The 20,473-nt window shown below is 43.1% G+C and overlaps 1 protein-coding gene across 1 annotated transcript; it reads left to right on the forward strand.

Moving 5' to 3' along the window:
* The first annotated feature begins 2,784 nt into the window (after window positions 1–2,784).
* Window positions 2,785–11,560, forward strand: SAXO1 (stabilizer of axonemal microtubules 1). Its single transcript, XM_030004779.2, has 3 exons — window positions 2,785–2,952; window positions 6,078–6,280; window positions 10,472–11,560. The coding sequence occupies exons 1-3, from the start codon at window positions 2,831–2,833 to the stop codon at window positions 11,422–11,424; spliced, it is 1,278 nt and encodes a 425-aa protein (XP_029860639.1). The 5' UTR covers window positions 2,785–2,830; the 3' UTR covers window positions 11,425–11,560.
* Window positions 11,561–20,473: the final 8,913 nt, after the last annotated feature.

A 20,473-nucleotide genomic window follows, 5' to 3' on the forward strand; every position in this document is an offset into this window, starting at 1 on the left:
TTTATTTTATAAATATTTATCGTGCCAGAAGGAGTAGTAAAGTGTAGCAAACCTTGAAGTCTAGCATTGTTCCACTCCTTGTTGTTAAGAGTCTTGCTCTGTTATTTACATTAGACTCCAGCAAAAAATACTTTCAGGAATATCTCTCTGGATGCAGAAGAAAGCTTTTATAGTATCATATATTGGTGGTGAATTATCACTGATGATCATTTTCTGCTCATAGTTTGTAATAGAGTGCTACTGTAAAATCCGTGGGCATACATCACAATGTAATGCAAAATAATAGAAGACAAAACATTCAGGTTTACTTCTGTGCCCTGTCAGGAAGGATTTATTTGTGGGAAAGTGCTTTTCCCAAGAGCTAACTCTGAAATATCTCATTCTGTTGTTGTTGCACGCTCTGAAGTTCAACAAAGAAAGCAGAATTGTATGCATACAGAGTGGGTGAGTAGTTGCGGTGTAAAGCCACCTGTGTTGCCAGATCACGCTGGAAGCTTAACTTCATCCTAGGGCAAAGAGCTTGGCAGCCTGGGGCTGCTGCCATCTGCAGGAGATGCTGGACTTTTTCCCATGCTGGGCTGTTGAGAAGTCCCCCAGCATTCACGCTGCTAGTGATGTCTGCAAGGGGAAAAATGTAGATTTCGTAAGCTGTTGTCCTTGCCTGCTCCTGTGGGGTCTTCAGAGGGGTACCTGCATTACCCACCCTTGTCCTGCTGATCCGCAGGACCCCTCACCATACCCAGTACCAGCAGTGCTACTAGGCAGGTACAGGGCTCTGTCTTGCGAATGTCCATCGGGGTGCGGGATAACCTGTCTGCAGCAGAGAGCCTGCCTGGGTATGGGCAGCGAGCTGCACAAAGCCTCCTCTCTGGACCACTTGGGAAACCCGGTGTCACAAGCGAGTCCCTCCAAACCCTATGCGTGCAGCTGATCTGTAATGGGATACTAACTGATGGTATTGAAGCATCATTAATTTGCTCCTGAATAGCCATTCTTCATTGGCAAAATGCTACTCCTGGCCTGTGTCTCCACTGTATGCAAGGCCACGATGAACTAGGTCATATAGCTATTTCCCCCACCCAGGTCTGAGTGCAGTTTTACCATAAAAAGTTAACATAAAGGCCTCATCAACACACTCCAGAGCCAAGCTGAGGACCAGCTTGTTGCGTCATAGACTTTAAGAGAGTAGGAGGATGAAAGTGCACTTAGGGGTGATGTGAAGCCAGCAGATTTGAAGCAGAATGAATAGGCAGATCATCTTCCCTTGGAGAGTGAGGAATAATTCCTACGAATGCTGGAAGACCACAAGTGTATACAGAAAGTGTCAATGCAGCCTGAGTTTGGAAGGCTTTTGTCACAAAATCCATTCCAGCAAGGTCACATGGACCAGCAAGAGTGAGCATATTAGTCTTTTTTTCATTTTCCTGTTTGCCTCTCCACCAGTTATGTGAAAGCTGCAATTTTATAAGGTTCCTCAGAGTGGGGCATCTCTCTTTTTTTTTTTTTTTTTTTTTTTCCGATTTCCACCCTGAAGTCTTTTCTTCCAATATTTTAACTGACAGGGATAGTCTGCCTTACTTGTTGTAAGGACTCCCTTTGGGTCCAAACTCAAAACCTCTCTAAGGCAAAAATGACTCCACTAGGACTCCTCCTGATTTATCACTTCACAGAAGGAGTTGTAATCCAAGTGAGAAACCGACTTGTCAAAAAGATGCTGAATTTTATTTGAGCCCTCTGAGCCCTTCTCCCTCTCTTGTGCTAGTTTGGAAAGTTATTCAGTATATGAAGGTGTACCCTTGAATGTAGACCAGAGGTTATCTGTATGAATTTAGGTAATCAGACGTCTACTGATCCTAGATTGCTCAACGTTTAATGAAAGAGGGACTCTGTTAAGTATAGAAGCCCTTTCAAACAAGTAATTCATATCTGGACTAGACGTAGCACTGGAAAACATACTTCCAGCTGGGAACATTCTGTCTTTGGCAGGAATGATGCATGAGACATAAAACCAGAGGCTGCCTCTTCTCACTGTAATTCCTGTAGGTTGGTTCCTGAAAGTCCTTAATCAGCAACCTTCGCATTGACTGTAGCGGGTTTGCCTCAAACCAGAAAGGGACATAAACTGTTAATGTCTCTGTGAAGAAATCTGAGGGTGGGAACCCAAACCTCTTTTTGACAGGATGAGCCTTGCCCACCCTGCTCTGTCCTGGTCCTAGTGTGGAAGGAAAGAGGCCACCAGTGATGGACAATCCATGGTGGTGTTTTAGTTTCAGTCAGGAGGGAGCTTCCTCAGAAAATCAGTTTGTTCTCACTGCCCCCGTTTTGGTGCGCATTATGGAGCGGTCTTGCAGCTTTTGCTCACTTGTCTACACCAGTGAGCTCAATATGTGGATAAAGTAGGGTAAGAAACTGTTGAGAAATGGAACAAAAGGGACATTAAATAGACTTTCTAGTCCAGCACAATATGGCGCACTTGGTAGTATCTCAGGTTAACTTGCTTTTTAGTTCATCTAGGTGAACTGGTGTTTCTTAGGCTGTTTTTGTTGGCTTCACAGACTTTTTTACCACAGGCTATAGCAGCAAACAGAAGTAGCCCTTTCTTTGGGCAGGTTATGGGTTTGCACTTTAAATAATCAAGGCTGCAGCAGTCATTGCAATGGTCACTCATCCCCTATTTTGTAGTTGCAACCTGCAGCCAACTTACACAATGAGGTATTGTTAATCAGCTACCTGTGAGTCACTAACTGCTGTGCTGGTTTTTTTCCCTTGCAGATGTCACCGTTGTCCACACCTGCCCACGAGGCCCTATAAGAAGAATGAGAAACCATGCATGCTGTCAGAGTACATGGAGCGATATCCCCTTTACCCCATCACTGTTCCCAGAGGCTCATTTAAGCCAAAGGAAGTGTACAAGATGGCACAGATACCCATGGAAGGCATCTCGACTACAAAGTATGAAAAACAGTGAAAAAGAGTGAGGGCTGTGACTTAGATAATGTGTGTGTGAGAGATGGGTAACAGAGAAAAGAAAAATGATTGGTTTTCACAAGGGGAGCCTGAACAGAACAATGTTGAGGGCTCTGTGAAGGAGGGACGAAGGTCTGTCAGAGGCCAGTTGTTGTCGCAGAAGCAAGCCGCTATTCTTCTGGCACTTCCTGGAGGCTGAGATGTGATCTGATCAGAGAATACATGGGCCATAGAAACGCACTCATGGTCTTGGCTTTTGCTCGCTTTCTGTTTTGGGAAGGTTTCTGGGAAACCAGCAGAAGTGTTGTCTGGGAAAGTATGGGTGATACTGGAGGAGTATATGTCTTTTGTTCTATGTGTTGTGTGGCACTTTGTACACTGTAACATGAATGACTGGTTTCCAAGGAGGTGTGAATACGGTAGGGCTTGATGATTGGAAAGGGGGTCTGGGTGTTCTCCTCAAGGCACTCACTGTGGATTGCTGGGCTGCTTCTGCTCCTCAGGTGTGTCGTTGCTCAGTGCTGGTGTTTGGCAGAAGCCCCTGCTCTTGCACTGTGCCCTGATGGAAGTAACTGCTGAGGCTCTTCCCTGCTGCTGGCAGAGTGATGTGCCGAGCACGTGTCCACAGAAGAAACTCATAAAAAATAGGAATCTGATCCTTTAATATGAATCTGAGAGCTTCCCTTTCCTCAAACAGTGGCTGCTGCCTGATCTTGATGTTTACTTCCTTTCTCATCACAGGCACAGTCACAAGCAACATCACTCTTGCCTTTGCTGAACTGAATTAGACACCTAGGAGATGCTAAAGGCTAAAGGTTAATAGAAGTCTTAACAGCTAACACCACCTATTTTTCCCTATCCTGATGTAGAAGCTCTACCAACTCCTTCCCCTAACTATGCCTTTTTAAGAGTTGTGAATTTAAATCACAGATGTGGCTGATGGAGTCTGAAATGCCTGACAGATTTGGGATGCCTCTGTCTGCGTGGGAGTTTTCAGCAACAACAGAGAGGATCAGAGGGTTTCAAAGAGCAGACTTCACTTCTGTATAGGCCTTCCATCTCCAGCATGAGCCAAAGCAGCTAGACATCTTTGTGTCTGTCTATAACTAAATCCTGGGCTCACTGGTGTCCTCTTAAGGCAGGCGAGGAGGGGCAGCCACCATGTGGGGTCTGTCAAGGAGTCCTTATAAACTTTGGTTCAACCAGCAAAACTATCCTTGCTCAGACAAGGCTAGTGATTCCCACAGTAACTGTTACTCTTGGAGTTTAGTACAACTGCTGAAAAGCAGACTAGTAAGAAAGCGCAGAAACTACTTACATTTGCTTCTTCAGAGCATGCACTCTACTAAATACGTAAAACTTGCCCGCCCTTGTGAGAGGAGAAAACACAGAACCTGAACAGTTAGCCATCGGATTGCAAGACTTGCTGTCCTCTGGGCAACACTGGTAAGAAAATACAGCCAGCGTGAAAGTACCACAGCCTGGTGGAAAAGTGCCACCACCTATTAGAGGGCTGCTAAAAGCTCTGGTTCTGTGTGGCTGAAGTCAGAGAGAACGAATGGATGGAGTGTATGAGAATAGCTGCAGGGACTGTGAGGCCAGCGAGCAAACACTGAGCTGTCACCAGTCTTCTCTAATAACACTCCGCTGAGCGTTAGGTGTCATATTGCAACAGCAAGCCCCCTTGATAAAGTCTGGGAGTTGCAGGCAGTACCATTTTTCATGGCATCTTGGATGCAGGTTGCCACTGATTTATCAGCAGATCAATCCTTCCTCTGTAATCTCCACCGCAGGTTCTGTTGTATTGCAATAGTCAGAGTGGGAAAAGATACGCCCACTGCCAGAAAACCCTTAATGACACTCATGAAGAATTGCCTGTCTGTGGTCTGTTACTTGCCTCTGTACAGGCTCAGCTGTTTCAAACATGGGACTGTGCAGTGTACTGTGAGTGGCTTGAGAAAGACCCTTTCTGTTACTGAGCCGTCCTTCCTCTGAGGATGCTGCATGCCTGTTGTATTCCTGCTTGTCTTTCCTTAGCTCCTTTTAAAAAACATTAGCTTTAAATTGCTGATGGAAGTATGCCAAGGGGCTACAACATGTGTAACATTTACATAAGTACCTCTTGATGCTCTTGAATTTTTTTTTCTTACGTCTGCATTTCTGTTTTTACCCCTATACCTAATAATTTGCAATGTGAATTCTCTTCCCTTCTGCTACACACAGAATTTTGAGAATCTTGTTTATTTGCTAACAAATACAGTATATTCAGAGACTCAGGCTCTTGCTCACCCAGCACCACTCCAGATGCAAAGCACAATATTAATATTAGAATAGCTCCTGTACTGATCATTTATTCTGGCTGGCTGCCTGTGGTGTAAACAGATCTGCACACCAGTGGAAAAGTACTCTGACATTAGAGACTGAATTCAGTGGTGCCAAGTAGCAGCTCTCTGCCCTGTACCAAAGGATGTGGGCAGTGAAATAGGTTCAGGTTAGTGAATGTTGGATGGTGATATTATTTTCTTCTCCATCTTGTTTCTGTAATGTTTTGTTGGAGTTAAGTGACACTACTCCAGTATCTTAAAATAGCTCTTTTACAGTGGTACCTGAGAAAAAGCTGACTGTCTGACCATGCTGATGTTTCTTTCCTCAGCTGGTGTTTTACTGTAAAACTGTTTTGTTTTTATCTCCCCATCCTGGGCTGGACTGCTGTACAGTGTATTGTCTGGGAAGGCTATTGTTGCCTTTCATATGTTTCCCATACGTACTAGATAGCCTGCTATAATTATTGGGCTTTTAAAAGGAGTTATGTCTTCTGGTGTAACTCCACTGTAGAACAGAGATATCTTTGTGTAAGGCCATTACCCTCACTGGGTGGAGAGAAGGGGGAACCTGGCCTGCCTGAGGTTGTCCAGATCTGCCTCAGTTCCTTTTTCAGAGTCCAGGTTTCCAAATGTGAGAGGCTTGTGTGTCTCATTAACTACTTGTATCCTATCCAGACTTTCCTAGGCTGTGGAGGTAGAGGAAAGTATTAATTTCTTTGTGTCTCAAGAAAAATGAACATAATTTTTTCCTTAGGACAAAAGACATAATGAAATTATTCTTCACAGGAGAGATTACATAGCTCATGAAGTGTTGCCACAGAAACTTAAACCACCTGAAAAGCATGACAAGAGTGATAAGAGTATGGATTTGACCTCCACTTATAAACAAGATTATAACTCCTACCCTATCTCTCAAGTACCTCCATGCCTCCCCTGTGTGACGAGACACATCCCCAGCACCAAGATGGATACAAGAACCACTTATGAAGGTATGTGCTCTTGCAGCTTCTTTCAGGACTTCACCAGTAGCTTCATTTTTGAAGAAGACAGATCAAAACAGTGTGCAGTTGTTATTTCTTCTGTCTGTGTTTGCCAGCAAGCTGTGCAGGAACCACACAGACACAAATTGTTGGGAATACAGCCCTGCATTAATGGTAGCACTGGGATCTCTCTGAATTCACCTCTTTTGCATGTCTGACAGGCCTAGATGCATCCTAGGTAGAAGCAGGGCCACGTGAACTCCTGCAAATGGGTCCATCATCATCATCTTTAGGATATATTGAACATATTCTATACTGAAGCGCTGGTCCACACATTCAGTAAATCAGACACATCTAAAATACATAGAGTTTGCTGCATCTGAGCAGGTCATGAAGCATGGGACCCTTTTTCTGTGTGCTGCAGAGTTAATCTATCAATGTGCAAGAGGCATATATGGGAATTATGGACACACAGAAGTTCCACACAAATTTCCAAAGCACTCAAGTTCTACTCCTGGTAAAACAGGTGAACTGTGCATCTAACTATGCCCTTGTGTCTCAGTAGCAGTAACGTGGTGTAGGTGGTTTGTGTTTGTGGGGTTTGTTCCTTCCTCTCCAACAGCATGAAATCTCTTCTGCATGCACTGGGCAAAATCTTTCAGTTACATATTTACAGCAATGGTACTAGTTTTGGTAGTAAGTCATAAGTAGAAAATCAGAGGATTTTGCCTCCCCTCTGCACACCTTCCAGCTAGCTAACATTGCTAGGCAGATAGCTAGCATTTGTGTATTTCTGAAAATAATTTTTAATTATTTTATTTTATTTTATTTTATTTTAATTTATTTTATTATTATGCTATGCAAATATAAAAGCTTATGATTGGTGCTGGCATTGATATTTGTCCCAATGTAAAGAAACAATTTTTTTCTTAAAATTTGAAATGATAAAGTAAGCAAATAAAAGCTATGTGAATGCAGTGTTAAGATTACCCAGCTGAAATGACTGAAAGTCAGACTTTAGTGCAGCTGCATGTTTGCAATGGCATAAACTGAAATTTCTACATTAAGCACACAGGAAATACTGTCCATTTAGAATGACTTGAGTCGTGAAGACCATGACCCGCAGGTGCAAAATACCCATGTTTACAATTTTGAACACTTTGTTTTGCATAGGCAATGTCACCAGATGGTATTCATTGGAATAGCTTCAGTGAAGCCAATAAAAAAAGGCTGCTTTGCACAAGCGGAGGATCGTTCCTTCTGTGTTTAGATATCCCTAACTTCTCTGTATCTGAACCAGATGTATATCTTTGTCTTTTATCAGTGTTTAGGTCAGCACCTTAACTGTTACTCTAGAGCTCTACTAAAATGTATCACAGCTACATTTGGTTATAATTTCTGTATTTTTCAAAACACTGCAAATGGAAATCTTTGTCCAAACCCCCTCAAAGATCAAGTTGCATACTGAATAAATTCCCTTTTAAAGGCCCAGGTTCACAAAAAATACAAGTTTTCTTTGGGCTATTCTCTAAGCTTTGCTAGGTTTTACTGATCACTACTCAAGTGTGAAATTTTGAAACATGCTATTCAATTAATTATCATAATTCAAATATTTAAGCAGCATATAAAACAGTATTGCTGCATTGGTATTAAATTACCTTTCCTACTGTAGTGTCTACTTCTTCCCACTAAACACACGATATCCCAAATGACACTGTAGGTTTAAGATGATGCTATTACATATCACAATTGATGTCAGATTACTTTGCAATTTAAGGTTTCAAAATTCTCATCTCCTCCAAGATACGCACAGAGGTGTTTCTATCCATCTGCAGGTACACAATCTAATTTTAGTTTTGTCTTGCTTTGTTACAGTGAGATGTGCCTAACCCTCCAATAGCATATGGTTCATATCCTCTGTTCCCTCCTGTACCCACTAATGTTTTCAAGATTGTGCTACATGGGAAACTATTAATATCTATGGGGAAGAATTAGAGTTACAATAAAATTGTAACATATTTTGAAGGAATAGTAGCACTGCTGGCTTACACTAAGTAAAATAAATTCATAATGCCTATGAGGTCTCCAAATGTGTAGAGCTTGTAAATTTTTAAAATTGAAGACAGATGGACTTGCTTGTCATATTTTGAATATTTTGCAAAAGCTGTGGTTACATCCAAAGTGCGCAGACTGTTTTCTAGCAAAGATGATGGGAGAACATAAAAAGTTTTTTGGTAGCTCTTGGTTGGTGTCTGAAATGTCAGATCTCTGAATGACCCCTTGCTTTGAGATGGGCTGAAGCTCATTAGCTTCTCACTTTTTAACACTTTATTAATACATCCCCTGTAATGACACATGTCCATATGTGCTCATGGTTCACCCTGCTGGACCATCTCTCCAGGAAAATGATGTACCCTAGGCACGAGTACAAGGTCAGCATCCCATGAGCGTGGTGGTGCCTGGACATCTCCTATTCCCCCAGAGAAACAGGAGTACCTGGGGCATTTAAACACCCTGACACTAGCAGGGCACGCAGCCTGCACTTCAGTGGCACTGACAGTGGCAAATGAATGTCTATGCCAGTGCACACAGGCAGGGCCATATTCTCCACTGACTACACTAATTAGTGGCATGAGGGCAGCTCTGTACCCAAGGGCTGGGGTGCTTCCTGGGAGCAGCATGGCACCTGTGGCTGCTGCTTCCTCTCTTGTGCCAGGGCAGAGCAACTTGCTATGAACCAGAAGGACTTTAAATAGACATCTAATTGGGACAAAAAGTTACTTTTTTTTTGGTCAACTTCACATTGTAATGAACACATCCTTTGTGTAATTGTGTTTGTGCAGTACCATAGCCACTGCCATTCAAAAGGAATAACTCTGGATTGGAGAGTTCAAATATCCTGATACCTAATTGCATCATTTATTTTCTAGTACTTTGAAATCTAGACTTCCTTCCTGTGCAGAGTCAGCTGGAAGCTTATTTGCCTCATGACTCTGAATGTGGTTTGAAAGGAGGGAAAGTTAAATAAAAAAATGACTTGGGTTAGCTCCAAGACTATTTCATTTCAACTTCCTACCAGTAACCATAATGCTCTCTAGGGGAAGTTGCACAAGATTGCTAGGAAGGGAAAAAGTGATGGTCTTCTGGCTGCAGCACTGGTTGGAGAGCTAGGCAGTTTGCAATAGTTTTGTAGTGTGACTGAGTGCAAATCTTTTTAAGTCTCAGTGCCTCTTTTTTTTCCCTGGTATCCTGCCGAGGAAGGAAGATATGAATGTCTCCAAAATGCTACGTAAAATATTTTCTTAGTCATTAATTTGGATAGCAAGATTTCTGGAGTATGGACCATCTCTGTGGTATGATTCAATGCTTCAGATCAGTGTAGGCTTAGTCTGTAAATTCTGACACAGTTCTTCTAATAAGGAAGAATTGGAGACAGAGTTACAAGCTCCTTCTCGGTTCCTGCTTGTACTGACAGCAAGAGTACCACAGAAAGCAAAGCCAAGAGCCAAGGAGATGCCACACAGCACAGCTTGCTGACACCAAATGAGCTGCAAAACCCTGAACTCAGCAAACAGTAGGCAGCATCACATCTGTGCAGTTGAGAAATTAGGTTGTCCCCAAATGAGAAGGTATAAAAACGATGCATAGCTCTACAACTTGGCCTTTAGAGTAGAATGATGGACATCTGGTTCTTCTTGCCACAGAGTTACCGGGGGAGACACCTGAACCACCTTCTGCAGACATAGGCATACTCTGCCTGTGCTCTGAGCCAGCCACAACATATCTGTAGGAAGGTAAATGAAGGGGGTTGAAGTCAGTGCCATGATACTCCACTTTCATGATTTCTGGTTGACTGAGCATGAGGACAGCAGCCACTCAGTCACCTGCAGAAAAGGTCTCTGCAAGACTGAGAATGTAATTTAATCTTCCCACGTTGTATTTCATCATCTCTGTAGGTATGGGTGGGTACTGGACTATTTTCATTCTATTTGCTGTGTAAATGTTAAGCATTTCCAGGGGTTAGCACACTAGTGTATGTGTTCTACAGCAGCTCTTCTAACAGGGTTTGTCAATCATTACAACATCAACAAATATTTATTACAGTACAAAAAGTAATAATCAAAACATAATATGGTATATGCCTAAACTCACCAAAGAACTTCGGCTGAGCACTTAGAAAGGATTCCTCTTACGTTTCAGATGACTATGTGCTATGGAATGAACCAAAGACAGAGCCAATCAGACCAAATGACAGATTTCACCCATCAGAAGAAAAATTTGACCACAGAACCATTGTCCAGGATGACTATCTCTACAGGGGGCCAGTTGCCACTCAAAGCTGCAAACCTCTGAATCTGGTCCAGAAAATCAAGGGTCCCTTTGAGAATATAACCAATTATAGAATGAATTATGTGCCACATCCTCTGCAGAAACGTTATGTCCATAAAAATGAGAAATACAAGGTCAATGAGGTCCCATTTGATGGCCTCACTACCCACAAAGTTTCTTACAAGGGGATGGTTGGTGAGCCAGCCAGGCTTGCAAAACCATACCAGCTGAAGCTTCTCCATGAACTTCCATTTTCCTCTACAACTGAGTTTCAAGAAAAATACCAAGCTTGGCCACGGCCTCCCGTATTCACCAAAAAACCTGACGTATATCTTCCGCCTCTGGAGAAAATGAACCTTCACACCACTACTCAGGTACATTACAAGCACCCAAATGGCAAGCCAGCCAAGATGTGTCAATCTTTGGCCCACCTTAAAAAAAGTACTGAGCCATTCAATAGCTCTTCTATAATGAAGGAAGACTATAAGCCTTGGCTGTGCAAGAGGCTAAAACCTATCACTCATGTTCCGGAGCTGACCTTCCCAGCAAAACCAATGGATTGCTTGACTACCTTTCAGACCCATTATGTGCCTCATCCACTCACAGTTGTGAAGAGCTATAAACCTGGCTGGTCAGGCCCAAATCATCACACTCTGCTAGATGCTAAAACGACCTATGCCACCAGCTACACACCAAAGGGCCTTGTTAGATGCTTGGCATCTTACAAAGACCCACCAGGTTACATCTTTGATGGAGCTGATGCCGATGGTCACAAACTTTATCTGCCTGCTTCCAAGAGTGAGTGCCTGCAAGGTGGACACTGAAAGAAAAAGAGAGTGGATGCAGCCTTCTTGGAAATGGATTCAAAGAGCAGGGCCTCAGTGAGCTACAGATGACAGCTTGATTTTGTTTGTAACCTTTCAAACCAATTACTGATTTCATATTTGCAGAGCTCATGAAATAAACTTAATTCCCAGGCATTGGCTTTTTCTGGATCATTTGCACAAATGAAAAACATAAAATCCAGGGAAAAGACACACTAATCCTTGTCTCTCTGTATTTTTTTTTCTTTTTTCCCACCTAACTCTTGCTCTTTAATTAATAGCGATATCCTCCTCCTGAGACACTAAAAAAGAGATCTTGTAGTAACATAATTATGAGTGTAACATGGGGTCAGCGGCATCCATGATGACAGCAGTAGAACAGCCTCTTCAGATGAATTACATGCTGGAATTCACACTTAAAAGTCATGGCTGGATAGCAAAGTCTGAGATCTGGCTTTACTAGTCACTCCCATCAAAGACACATACAAAAGGTACAATTACTGGATAAATATTATTGAAGATTGCGCCTTCATTGTGCTACTGTGCTGCTCAGACCTGGGCTATCAGATGTGAGGTTGTCATGCCAAAGATACCACCCTTGCTGACAACTTCCAAGGGAAGCTTTTCAGTAAAAGCTTTTCACTGCAGGATGCAGTGAGGGTACCAGAAACATCAAAGGGTTGAAATTGTCCTGTGTTGCTACAGTTCGGCCAGCAGCTGTATTTGTATTATCTTTTGGATAAGGCCAGTATTAAGGTCCTGATCAGAACTGTTCATTTCTGTGTCCAAGGTGCTTTTCTGAAGGTTTATGAGTGTTAAATTAACACTATGAAACTTATTGGCTTCTTAAGTGAATTCTACTTTCCTAAACCCTCCTCTCCCTTACTCCTGGAGGCTCTGGCTGTTTGCTGAGTATTTAGCTCAAGTGCTAGGTAGAGCTGTTGCATGCTGGAGGAAAGGCTTGGGTCTCGCCATCAAAGTGGCTGCATTTAAGGAGGAAGTGGAAGACAATTTTTGGTATAAATGTGTTTTAAAACTTTTGAAAAGCTTTTAAACTTGTTAGGATAGAAGTCTTCCATAAGTGCTTGCAAACTAAAGCCGAACACATTCTTTCTGAAAACATGAATGCCTAACCCTGAGGGTGGGAAGCTAATGGAACATGCACCCTAGAAGCACAGTGGCTCTGCATCACTTGAAGTCCTTAAATCAGTCCTAGAGGCCTTTTCTAAACATATGCTCTAGTTCAATGAAAAATTATGTGCTTGCAGCATGAAAAACTAGGCAAATCTCTACAGACTACACTATAAAAAAAGGACCAAACTATGTACTCATTGATGGCTCCACACAGCCTTCAGAAATACAGGAATCTGTAAACTATTCACTCACCTGTAGTGAGGTATTGACCTAGAGTATGTATGGCATTTTTGCCAGCTCCTGCTATCTTACCAACCTTCTTGAACCTTGATGTCTTTAATGTTGAGCTTTGACAGGAAAATACTTTTTCTTCCCCATCTCCTTTTATTCACTTATTTTTCTGATTTTTATTTATCAGCCCATAATTCTGTCAATTTTGAAACAGTGTTTATCTGAAAGAAACAGCTGGGGCTTGTGGCTGCAGAAGAGATTGTTCTTTTATGAAGGAAAGCTCCCTGGCTGTTCCTTCAACTCTTTGATGTAAGACTGGCAATGAATGCAGAGCCAGGGTGTAAATCTATCTAGACACCAGAGTCTAGTGTGTAGATCTATCTTTATTACAGGTTTGTGGGTTTTTTGCTGGGTGAAAGTTAGGCTTATCAAAATGGATAGCAATGCAATATGCTGCTTAGCATTAGTAATTGCTGGATTTTGAACATAAACAACAGGAATCTTGATTTTGCAAACAGTGGATCAACTCACAGCAGCATCAAGCAGACATGGCTGGTTTAATGCCAACACTTTCACCACATGAGACACAGGTTTGGGTTTTTTTTTCCTGGCTTACACCTAAATATATAAAAAACTTATTAAAATCATTATATAGTAACACTAAGGAACAACGTGAGTTCACTTGAGTGACTAAAGGTGTGGTTCCACAGAAATTAAAGCTGATTAAAGCTTGGGCTGCTGTGGTCTCACCTTTCTGTCTGCCTGCAGCTGCATATTTCGCCCATTCTTTCTCTTTCTGGTAACAACATTAGTGCTGTCTGACTGCGTGGTGGACGGACACTGACCCGGCTGAAGGCAAATCAGTGTTTTAGTAAGGTTAAGACCCATTTACTTCATTTCCCTGAATCAGTGTGCCACTCAGTTGCACAGTTGACAACTTAGGTGCAGGAGGTCAGTGCAGAAAGAAACACATGACTCAGATAGCCCAGACGTGGCTTGTCTGGAACTGCTGTGGAAGTGCATCTCCCCTTCGCAAACAAGTTGTTGAATGCCTCCTAATTCGTTGTTGCTCTGAAGCAAAACCTTTGTGTGCTGCCTGACCTCCCCTGGAGGAGGCATTTGCTTAATCCTGTCTCTGCCAGCCTCCTGTTCTTCTCCTGTCCACTGCATGGACAGGGCTGTGCTTCTGATCCTCCTGGCCTCCTGCACAGGCAGCAGTCCTCCCTTTGCTCTGTAACGCAGTTAAAGCAACATCTTCCTAGCCTGCGGTTTAATTTTGATTAAAATGGCAGTGTCATCAGAAAATCGGCATAAGAGAAAATTATAATTTGGGGGAGAATTGAGGTGTTTAACACAGAAAATAAAGATGGGCTGTACTGCATTACACAGGATTTGGTTACTGTTTTAATGCAGAATGAATTTATGGATGAGCAGAAGTTAATTTTACCTTATGTTTGTGCCAATTAAATTTAACTTCATCGTAGAGTGGTCACAATCTCAGAAAGAAGGAAGTACAAGTTAGAAGCCTGAAAAAGAGCTTAAAAGGTCACTGAACTGCACCACAGGTTTGTGTAATTGTTTTTGAAGTTACTTACAGGAGGAGGAAAATGAAACTATACTTGTGTGCATGGCAGAACTAGATGCTAGTGCTAGATGAACTAGCACTTGTTCGGAAACCTCTCAGATGCTCTATAGTGATCTTGTCTGTTTTGTGGGACAATAATGGGTGAAAAAAAGACTACCTGCCTCTGGCCCAGCTTCCAGTGTTGGGAGCAGCCTTGAGGAGCTCATGAAACTTGCACTCATGATGCAGCACAAGACAACACTTCTCACTCTGTGAACAAATGGGTAGAAAGAGGGAACTCAGCTGTAATCAACCCCTTTTACTTCATTCATTGGTACTTTTGAAGAATGAACAATGTAATGAATACCTAAACACTGACCTAAGTACAAAGGCTACTATTGAAAAGTGTTTCAAAGCCAAAATGCAAGGATGAAATCAAGGGGCTTTTTCCTTGGCAGGGTTGAGAACGGCATCCAGGAGAGTTGTACTGTGAAGCATGCAAAAAAAGAACAAGGATAGTTGTGCTAAGCAATAGTAGATGAAAGCTGTCACTGTCAGAGCAGGTTACTACACTGGTGTCAATTACTGTAATAATTGCCAATAGACGTTAGCTGTATACAGGAACAGTCCCCTGTACATACACTGCAGAGCCTATGTGAAAGCATAGCTTCTTCCTGCGTCTCTGAAAACACAGAAGAGGAGAACTCACCAGTACTACTGATGAAACGGGGAGTCAAAGGAACCTTAGCAGATATAGTAGATATATGGATGTAGATAAGAACTGTTTAATAATTATCTAGCTTATAATGAAGTTAAAGAAATTTCAATAGAGGTAGACATGGCCCAAGAGGATGAGAAGTGGTGCTTAACGTTTGCATTGTTGGCCCAAGGGGATGAGAAGTGATGCTTAATGTTTGCATTGTTGAGGCTGGCTGGGGCAGGAGGTAGTCCCTGATAAGAAGCAGCAGTCGACCCCAAAACCAGCCAAGACCGGCCTTGTGACTTTTGGAACTAATTGTAATATGAAGCGGGGATAGATCATGCCTATGTATAGGCGTATTGCAAAACGCCATGTATATGTAACACTTGACTGTATAAATTTGAAGCGAACTGCCGAGTCAGGCGCGCACGACTTTGGTGGGACTACCCCCCCCGTGCTGCCCAGCGCTGAATGAACATATCTACTTTACAATCTCACTGATTGTAGAGTCTGTTTTCCGCGTGTCACTGATCTCCAGGGCAAAGCACAATCTGTTAGGCAAGTCTTAAGCACAAAAGCTGAATTAAGGAGACATGTCCAAACTAAATGTTACAAGGGTTGCATCTTTCTGGAAGGTCCTGAATGTCTGCTCAGCCAGGAGGCAGGCAGTTCTTGCCAGTGGAAAGGCTGAGCAAAACTACCTAATTCCCCTGTCCTCGGCTGGAAACAAAATAAAACAACCCCCAAAGAAACCAAGTTATATGGAATAATGGGGGAGATAGATAACTAATCAGTTCGGTTTTGACTTGCATGATATCAGCATTTCAACCACCTGTTCCTGCAAAGACTGCAAACCCCTGGTGCCTCACATCTGCAGAAGACAGTTATTCCATCTGGAGAAGTTTTGCAGTTGGCAATATGCAAGAGGTCAAAAAACCCAGTAAGTTAGATCTTATGGTCTAGAAATATGAACTGGCAGCAAATTTGTGAAAAGTTTACCGCTACAAACCTTAAAAAGGCCTTCCCCAATGCTATGGATTGCTAGAGAGAGCAAACTGTCAGCACCTTGAGTGTTTCAGAGCTATGAAGAAGGTGTTGAACTGTAAGTGGTGTACTTCAGTAAGGACTGTGCATGTTCATGTCACAGAGGGAAGCAATATTGATCCTGAGCATGATACTCTGGAGACAGGAGGCAGCTGAACTTAATGGACAAAAAAGCGAAACCTTTCTTTGCAAGTGTGAGAGACTGAAAGAGTTAATGTCTCAAACATTGTGGTGGGGCAAGTTCTGCTTAAAGACAAACCCTGCACAGCAGGGAACCAAGGTGAAAAGCCCATCAGCTCAGACAGCAGCAACAGGAGGGGGAGGGCGTGCTGGAGGGTGCGCAGCTCCCTGTTCTGATAAGCTGTTCCGATACAAAGATCAAACAATGGCCGTGTCTGCAGGGAAGGAGAAGTTACTCCACAAAAGGCTCACAAACTGTTCATTAACCTGACGAGTTGGATGCCCGCCCGAAGGAGGGGCAAGGATGATAAAAGGACACAAACTGAAGCCCCGGGCGCACAAGCCCACCGGAGCTGGACTCCTCGGCTGACTGGACCAACGCTGGACCCAGGACTGGTGAAATCTTTCTCTCTTCCTTTTTCCCTCTGTGTCTTCTTCTCTCTTTCCTCTTCCTTTTCCACAATCCCTACACCTCATCCCTTTAAGACATAAACCCATCGACCAAGTCTGAGACTAAGAGTAGATCCAGCCACCCCGGGCCCTTCTCTGAGGAGGAGTCTGGAAAGCAAGGGGGTCTGCTCTGAACCTCGTGACTCAACGGGAGAGATCTCCTTATTCCCTGAATCGATGTATATGGTTACCCGGGGTTACACGGTTTACAGAAGTAGTCTTATGCCAATTCCTGTTGTGAGAAACCCTGCCACCTACTAGCACGCCGCCCCAGTTCAGTTTGCTTCTGTCATGAATGAAATCTTTAACTGATTGTTTGGTGTCATTTCACCTTAATTTAGTCCGAGGGAATTTCAAATTAAACAGGACTCCCTGGTCTGTCCGGTCTGGGTCATGACAGCAAGACAAAAAAAGGACTTTGCTGGGGCATGGACAGGATCTCTCTGAGGGAGCCATGTCATCTCAGTCAGAAAGAGGCATTTGGGCAGAGAACTGCAGTCTGGGTTCGCCGGGATGGGAAACTTCCGTAATTAATTTTCTGAGCAGAGTTTGCTTTTGGCTGATACTGTTACAAATCCCTCTTTCCCCTACTGTATTAGTGTGTCTCTGCCTCTTTCCCACATTGGAAGCAGTTTGATGAGTTGTGCCTCTCTCCTTGTTTTTCTGGGGAAATACTTCTTTGGGGCAACCTGATCTTCACTTCTCCATCTGGCTGCGGGTCTGTCCCACAGATGTTTTAGGCTGCATTCAGCAGGGAAGGAATAGGGTAACTCTTAAAGAGGCAGTGGTGTGTTCGGCTCTATATTCCCTGTTTCCACCAGCTCACTAGCGCTGTGCTTGCTGATGTGAACTGTCCCCAGATAGGCAGGAGGGCTCATGCGGCACTGCTGAGTGCCATCACGTGGGCTCGAGGGTGCGGCTTTGCTGGGTGAGCAAGCCCCTGTTCTGCTTTGCTCTCTGCTAAAAAAGAAAAGTGCCTGTGGGATCCTCCTGGCACAGCTGGATTTGATTTACTGTGATTTGTGTGTAGTGGGTTAACAGTGAGATTCTTCTTTTTTGGTAATAAAATCACTAGGTTGTATGCTGTTAGTTGAAAACTGACTCCATCAGTGTTTCAGTAGGTGAAATGTTTTAACAAGCATCCACCAACCTCATGGGCTATTTATTTAAACCAATAATTTATGCTTTTAAAAAAAAGCAGCATGTTGAAAAGAGTGGGGGGAAGTCTCCATACAGCCCAAACCAAATTACTCCTCAGCCCAACCATTAAGCACTTCCTTAAGAAAAAAGAAACCAGTCCTGGCTCATCACTTTGACAGCAAGCTGTTGATACCCTGTCTGGTGTGATCTTTCTGGTTTGGGTTTTATTATTGTGCTTTGCCACTGGCCCTAGGGAGTTTGTAAATGAAGTAGGCTCAGACCTCATGCGAGACCTAGAAGCAGCAGACTACATTTTAGTATTAAACACATCACATCCTGCCACTGCTTAAACAAACAGTATTTATATGTAGCCAGAGTACAATCCTCTGGTGTCCCCTTCCCTTTTAGCCATGTAAAGCTGCATACTTTTATTTTATCTACACAAATATAAAGCTTTTCTTTGCAAAGGGCTTAAAGGCTTAGGCAATACTCTTGTTTTCCCCCTTTTTTCCCTTTTCTAAGAGGTAAGCAGGGTGTTAGCAGGAAGGATGGAGAACTGCAACCCGAACAAGCAGCACACTATTTGTTCATTGTTTTCGCTTAAAAGCCCTAGTTATCAGAGTTTCAGAAACCCTATCCCTTGCTCAAGCCAGCTGAGGTGCCACCCTGTTCGTCCCTAGTTGCAGAGCTCTTGCTCTGCCTGCAGAGAGGAGTCTCTTGCCCAGGCTCTGTTCAGCTGGGGACTGCAGCCCTCCTGTAGCCTCAGGGACTTAGCCAAATGCCTGGTCTTTCAGCCGGTACCTGGGAAATTTGTGTGTCTGGGCAAGTGTGGAGGTGCCCTGCAAGACAAGAAAACTGCCTCTGGTGAAGGATGAGCATTTTGTGGTACCAGGGTTGCTTTTGTTGTGTGAGCTTAGTGATGATGCTGTAGTAGCTTCACCAAGGTGCTGTGCAGAGGACTCTGGCCTTTAGAAACCTGGTGCCCATCTTCGTCAAAAGCCGATGCTCTGGCTGACAGAAGCTGTAGTTTTGAAGGGAGTGTGGAAGGAGCATGGTAGGATGGAGTCTCTCGTTGGAAAGAAGTAATGTTTAGTAATTACATTAGCTGTCAGCATCAAAGACCTACAGAGCTCTTTGGACCTATGTAAGCAAGTGAGGGGTGGAGGAGTGGCTCTGGGCTCTTGTCACTGGGATAGTGAGGTGCCAAGGAGACATGGGTGTGCAATGGGTGATGCAATGCTGCATCACTCCTTCCCATCTGCCACACTTCAACATGTGCAATTCAGAGCAGCCTGAGGCAGTAGAACTTGCACATGGTACAGATTGATGCAGACTCAGAGAAGGGCGTTAAAGACATTCCCATGCAAGCCCCTGTTTCTGTGTGAAGTAAGCGTGTGCAGGTCTCCCAACACGTGTGCTCATCAGTCACAGTGGCAAAGCAGGCACCAATGTAAAGCTGGCATGCATAAAGGGCAAAGCACACCCAGTGGGCTTCCTGTATTAAAAGCAAAACAAAAACCACTGGCAAGATTCTCATGAGAATTAATTGCATCTGATTGTGGTTAGAGCTGGTGATACTGGCAGCAAATATTTCAATTTTCACACTTTTATTTATCACCTGATGCTCTCAGCTACTTTCCATGTCAGTGACAGGGTATATGCTTTACCCTCAGTAATTCTAGCAATAGTACTTACAAACTGATTTTGTTTCATCTTTGTTTTTTTATTGGTCAGAAGCCATTTTTGCTGTGCTAACTTTGTTTCTTCCTGTGTAAAGCCTTCTTCATATGAGCATGAGCTGATACGCAAGCTCAGATCAGTGAGGAGCCACTGCTGATGATCCTGTTTTAAATACATTTCACAAACAAACTACTTTGTGCTCTGTTTTGTCAGTTTCTTTTTTTTTTTTTTTAAATTGAAAAAACTCTTCCACATGGACCCTTCTGTGATACTCCTGTAATCTGAAGGCACTTGTGTAGTCTCAGCTTTGCTGCCTCAGCCACCCAAAATGCATTGGATGGCTCAGTAGAGGCTGCTCCAGGTTTTGTGACCATTCTGGCAAAAAAGAAGGGCTGGAGTCCATGATTTCATGGACTTTCTAGTCTCAGTCTTCATCAGTGATCACTGAAGGAAAGATGAGGCTGAGCACCGTACTTGCTTCTCAGAGGGACAGATGGAGAATAAGAGGCGTTATTGTGTTCATGTCTTCACATACAAAGTTGAGAATGGGAGCAAGTATTGTAACTCAGTGAAAAGGCAGGGGAGGATAGAAGTAGGTATTTTAATCAGAAGAGATGCTGAGACATGGCTTTTTGCTTTATAAATCTGGATAAATAACTTGTTGGGTTGCATATTACTGAAATGCTTTAGTGAGAACTTTATATCAAAATTTTATTAAAATGACTTACATATATGATCAGATTTTAGATTTAATTCTGATTGACTGGAGGGGAGACGTTGGGTGGAAATGATGAAAAGCAATGTAGGTGAAAATGATGATTAATCAATATACTTTTAGTGTAAGAAATGTGTAAGATCAGTAGAAAAAAGGTGTCCGATTGTCCTCTCCCTCAATTTTGTGCAAACTAAAGTATTTGACATCTTCT

Source organism: Aquila chrysaetos, chromosome Z, assembly GCF_900496995.4.
Source record: "Aquila chrysaetos chrysaetos chromosome Z, bAquChr1.4, whole genome shotgun sequence".
Lineage (NCBI taxonomy): Eukaryota > Metazoa > Chordata > Aves > Accipitriformes > Accipitridae > Aquila > Aquila chrysaetos.

Bases quoted from the DNA above. Each gene is read 5' to 3' on its own strand.
- SAXO1 (XM_030004779.2), top strand. From the start codon at position 2,831: ATGCTGTCAGAGTACATGGAGCGATATCCCCTTTACCCCATCACTGTT. The intron at 2,953-6,077 runs GTATGAAAAACA...TATTCTTCACAG, and splicing joins GAAGGCATCTCGACTACAAA to GAGAGATTACATAGCTCATG. The intron at 6,281-10,471 runs GTATGTGCTCTT...CTTACGTTTCAG, and splicing joins TACAAGAACCACTTATGAAG to ATGACTATGTGCTATGGAAT.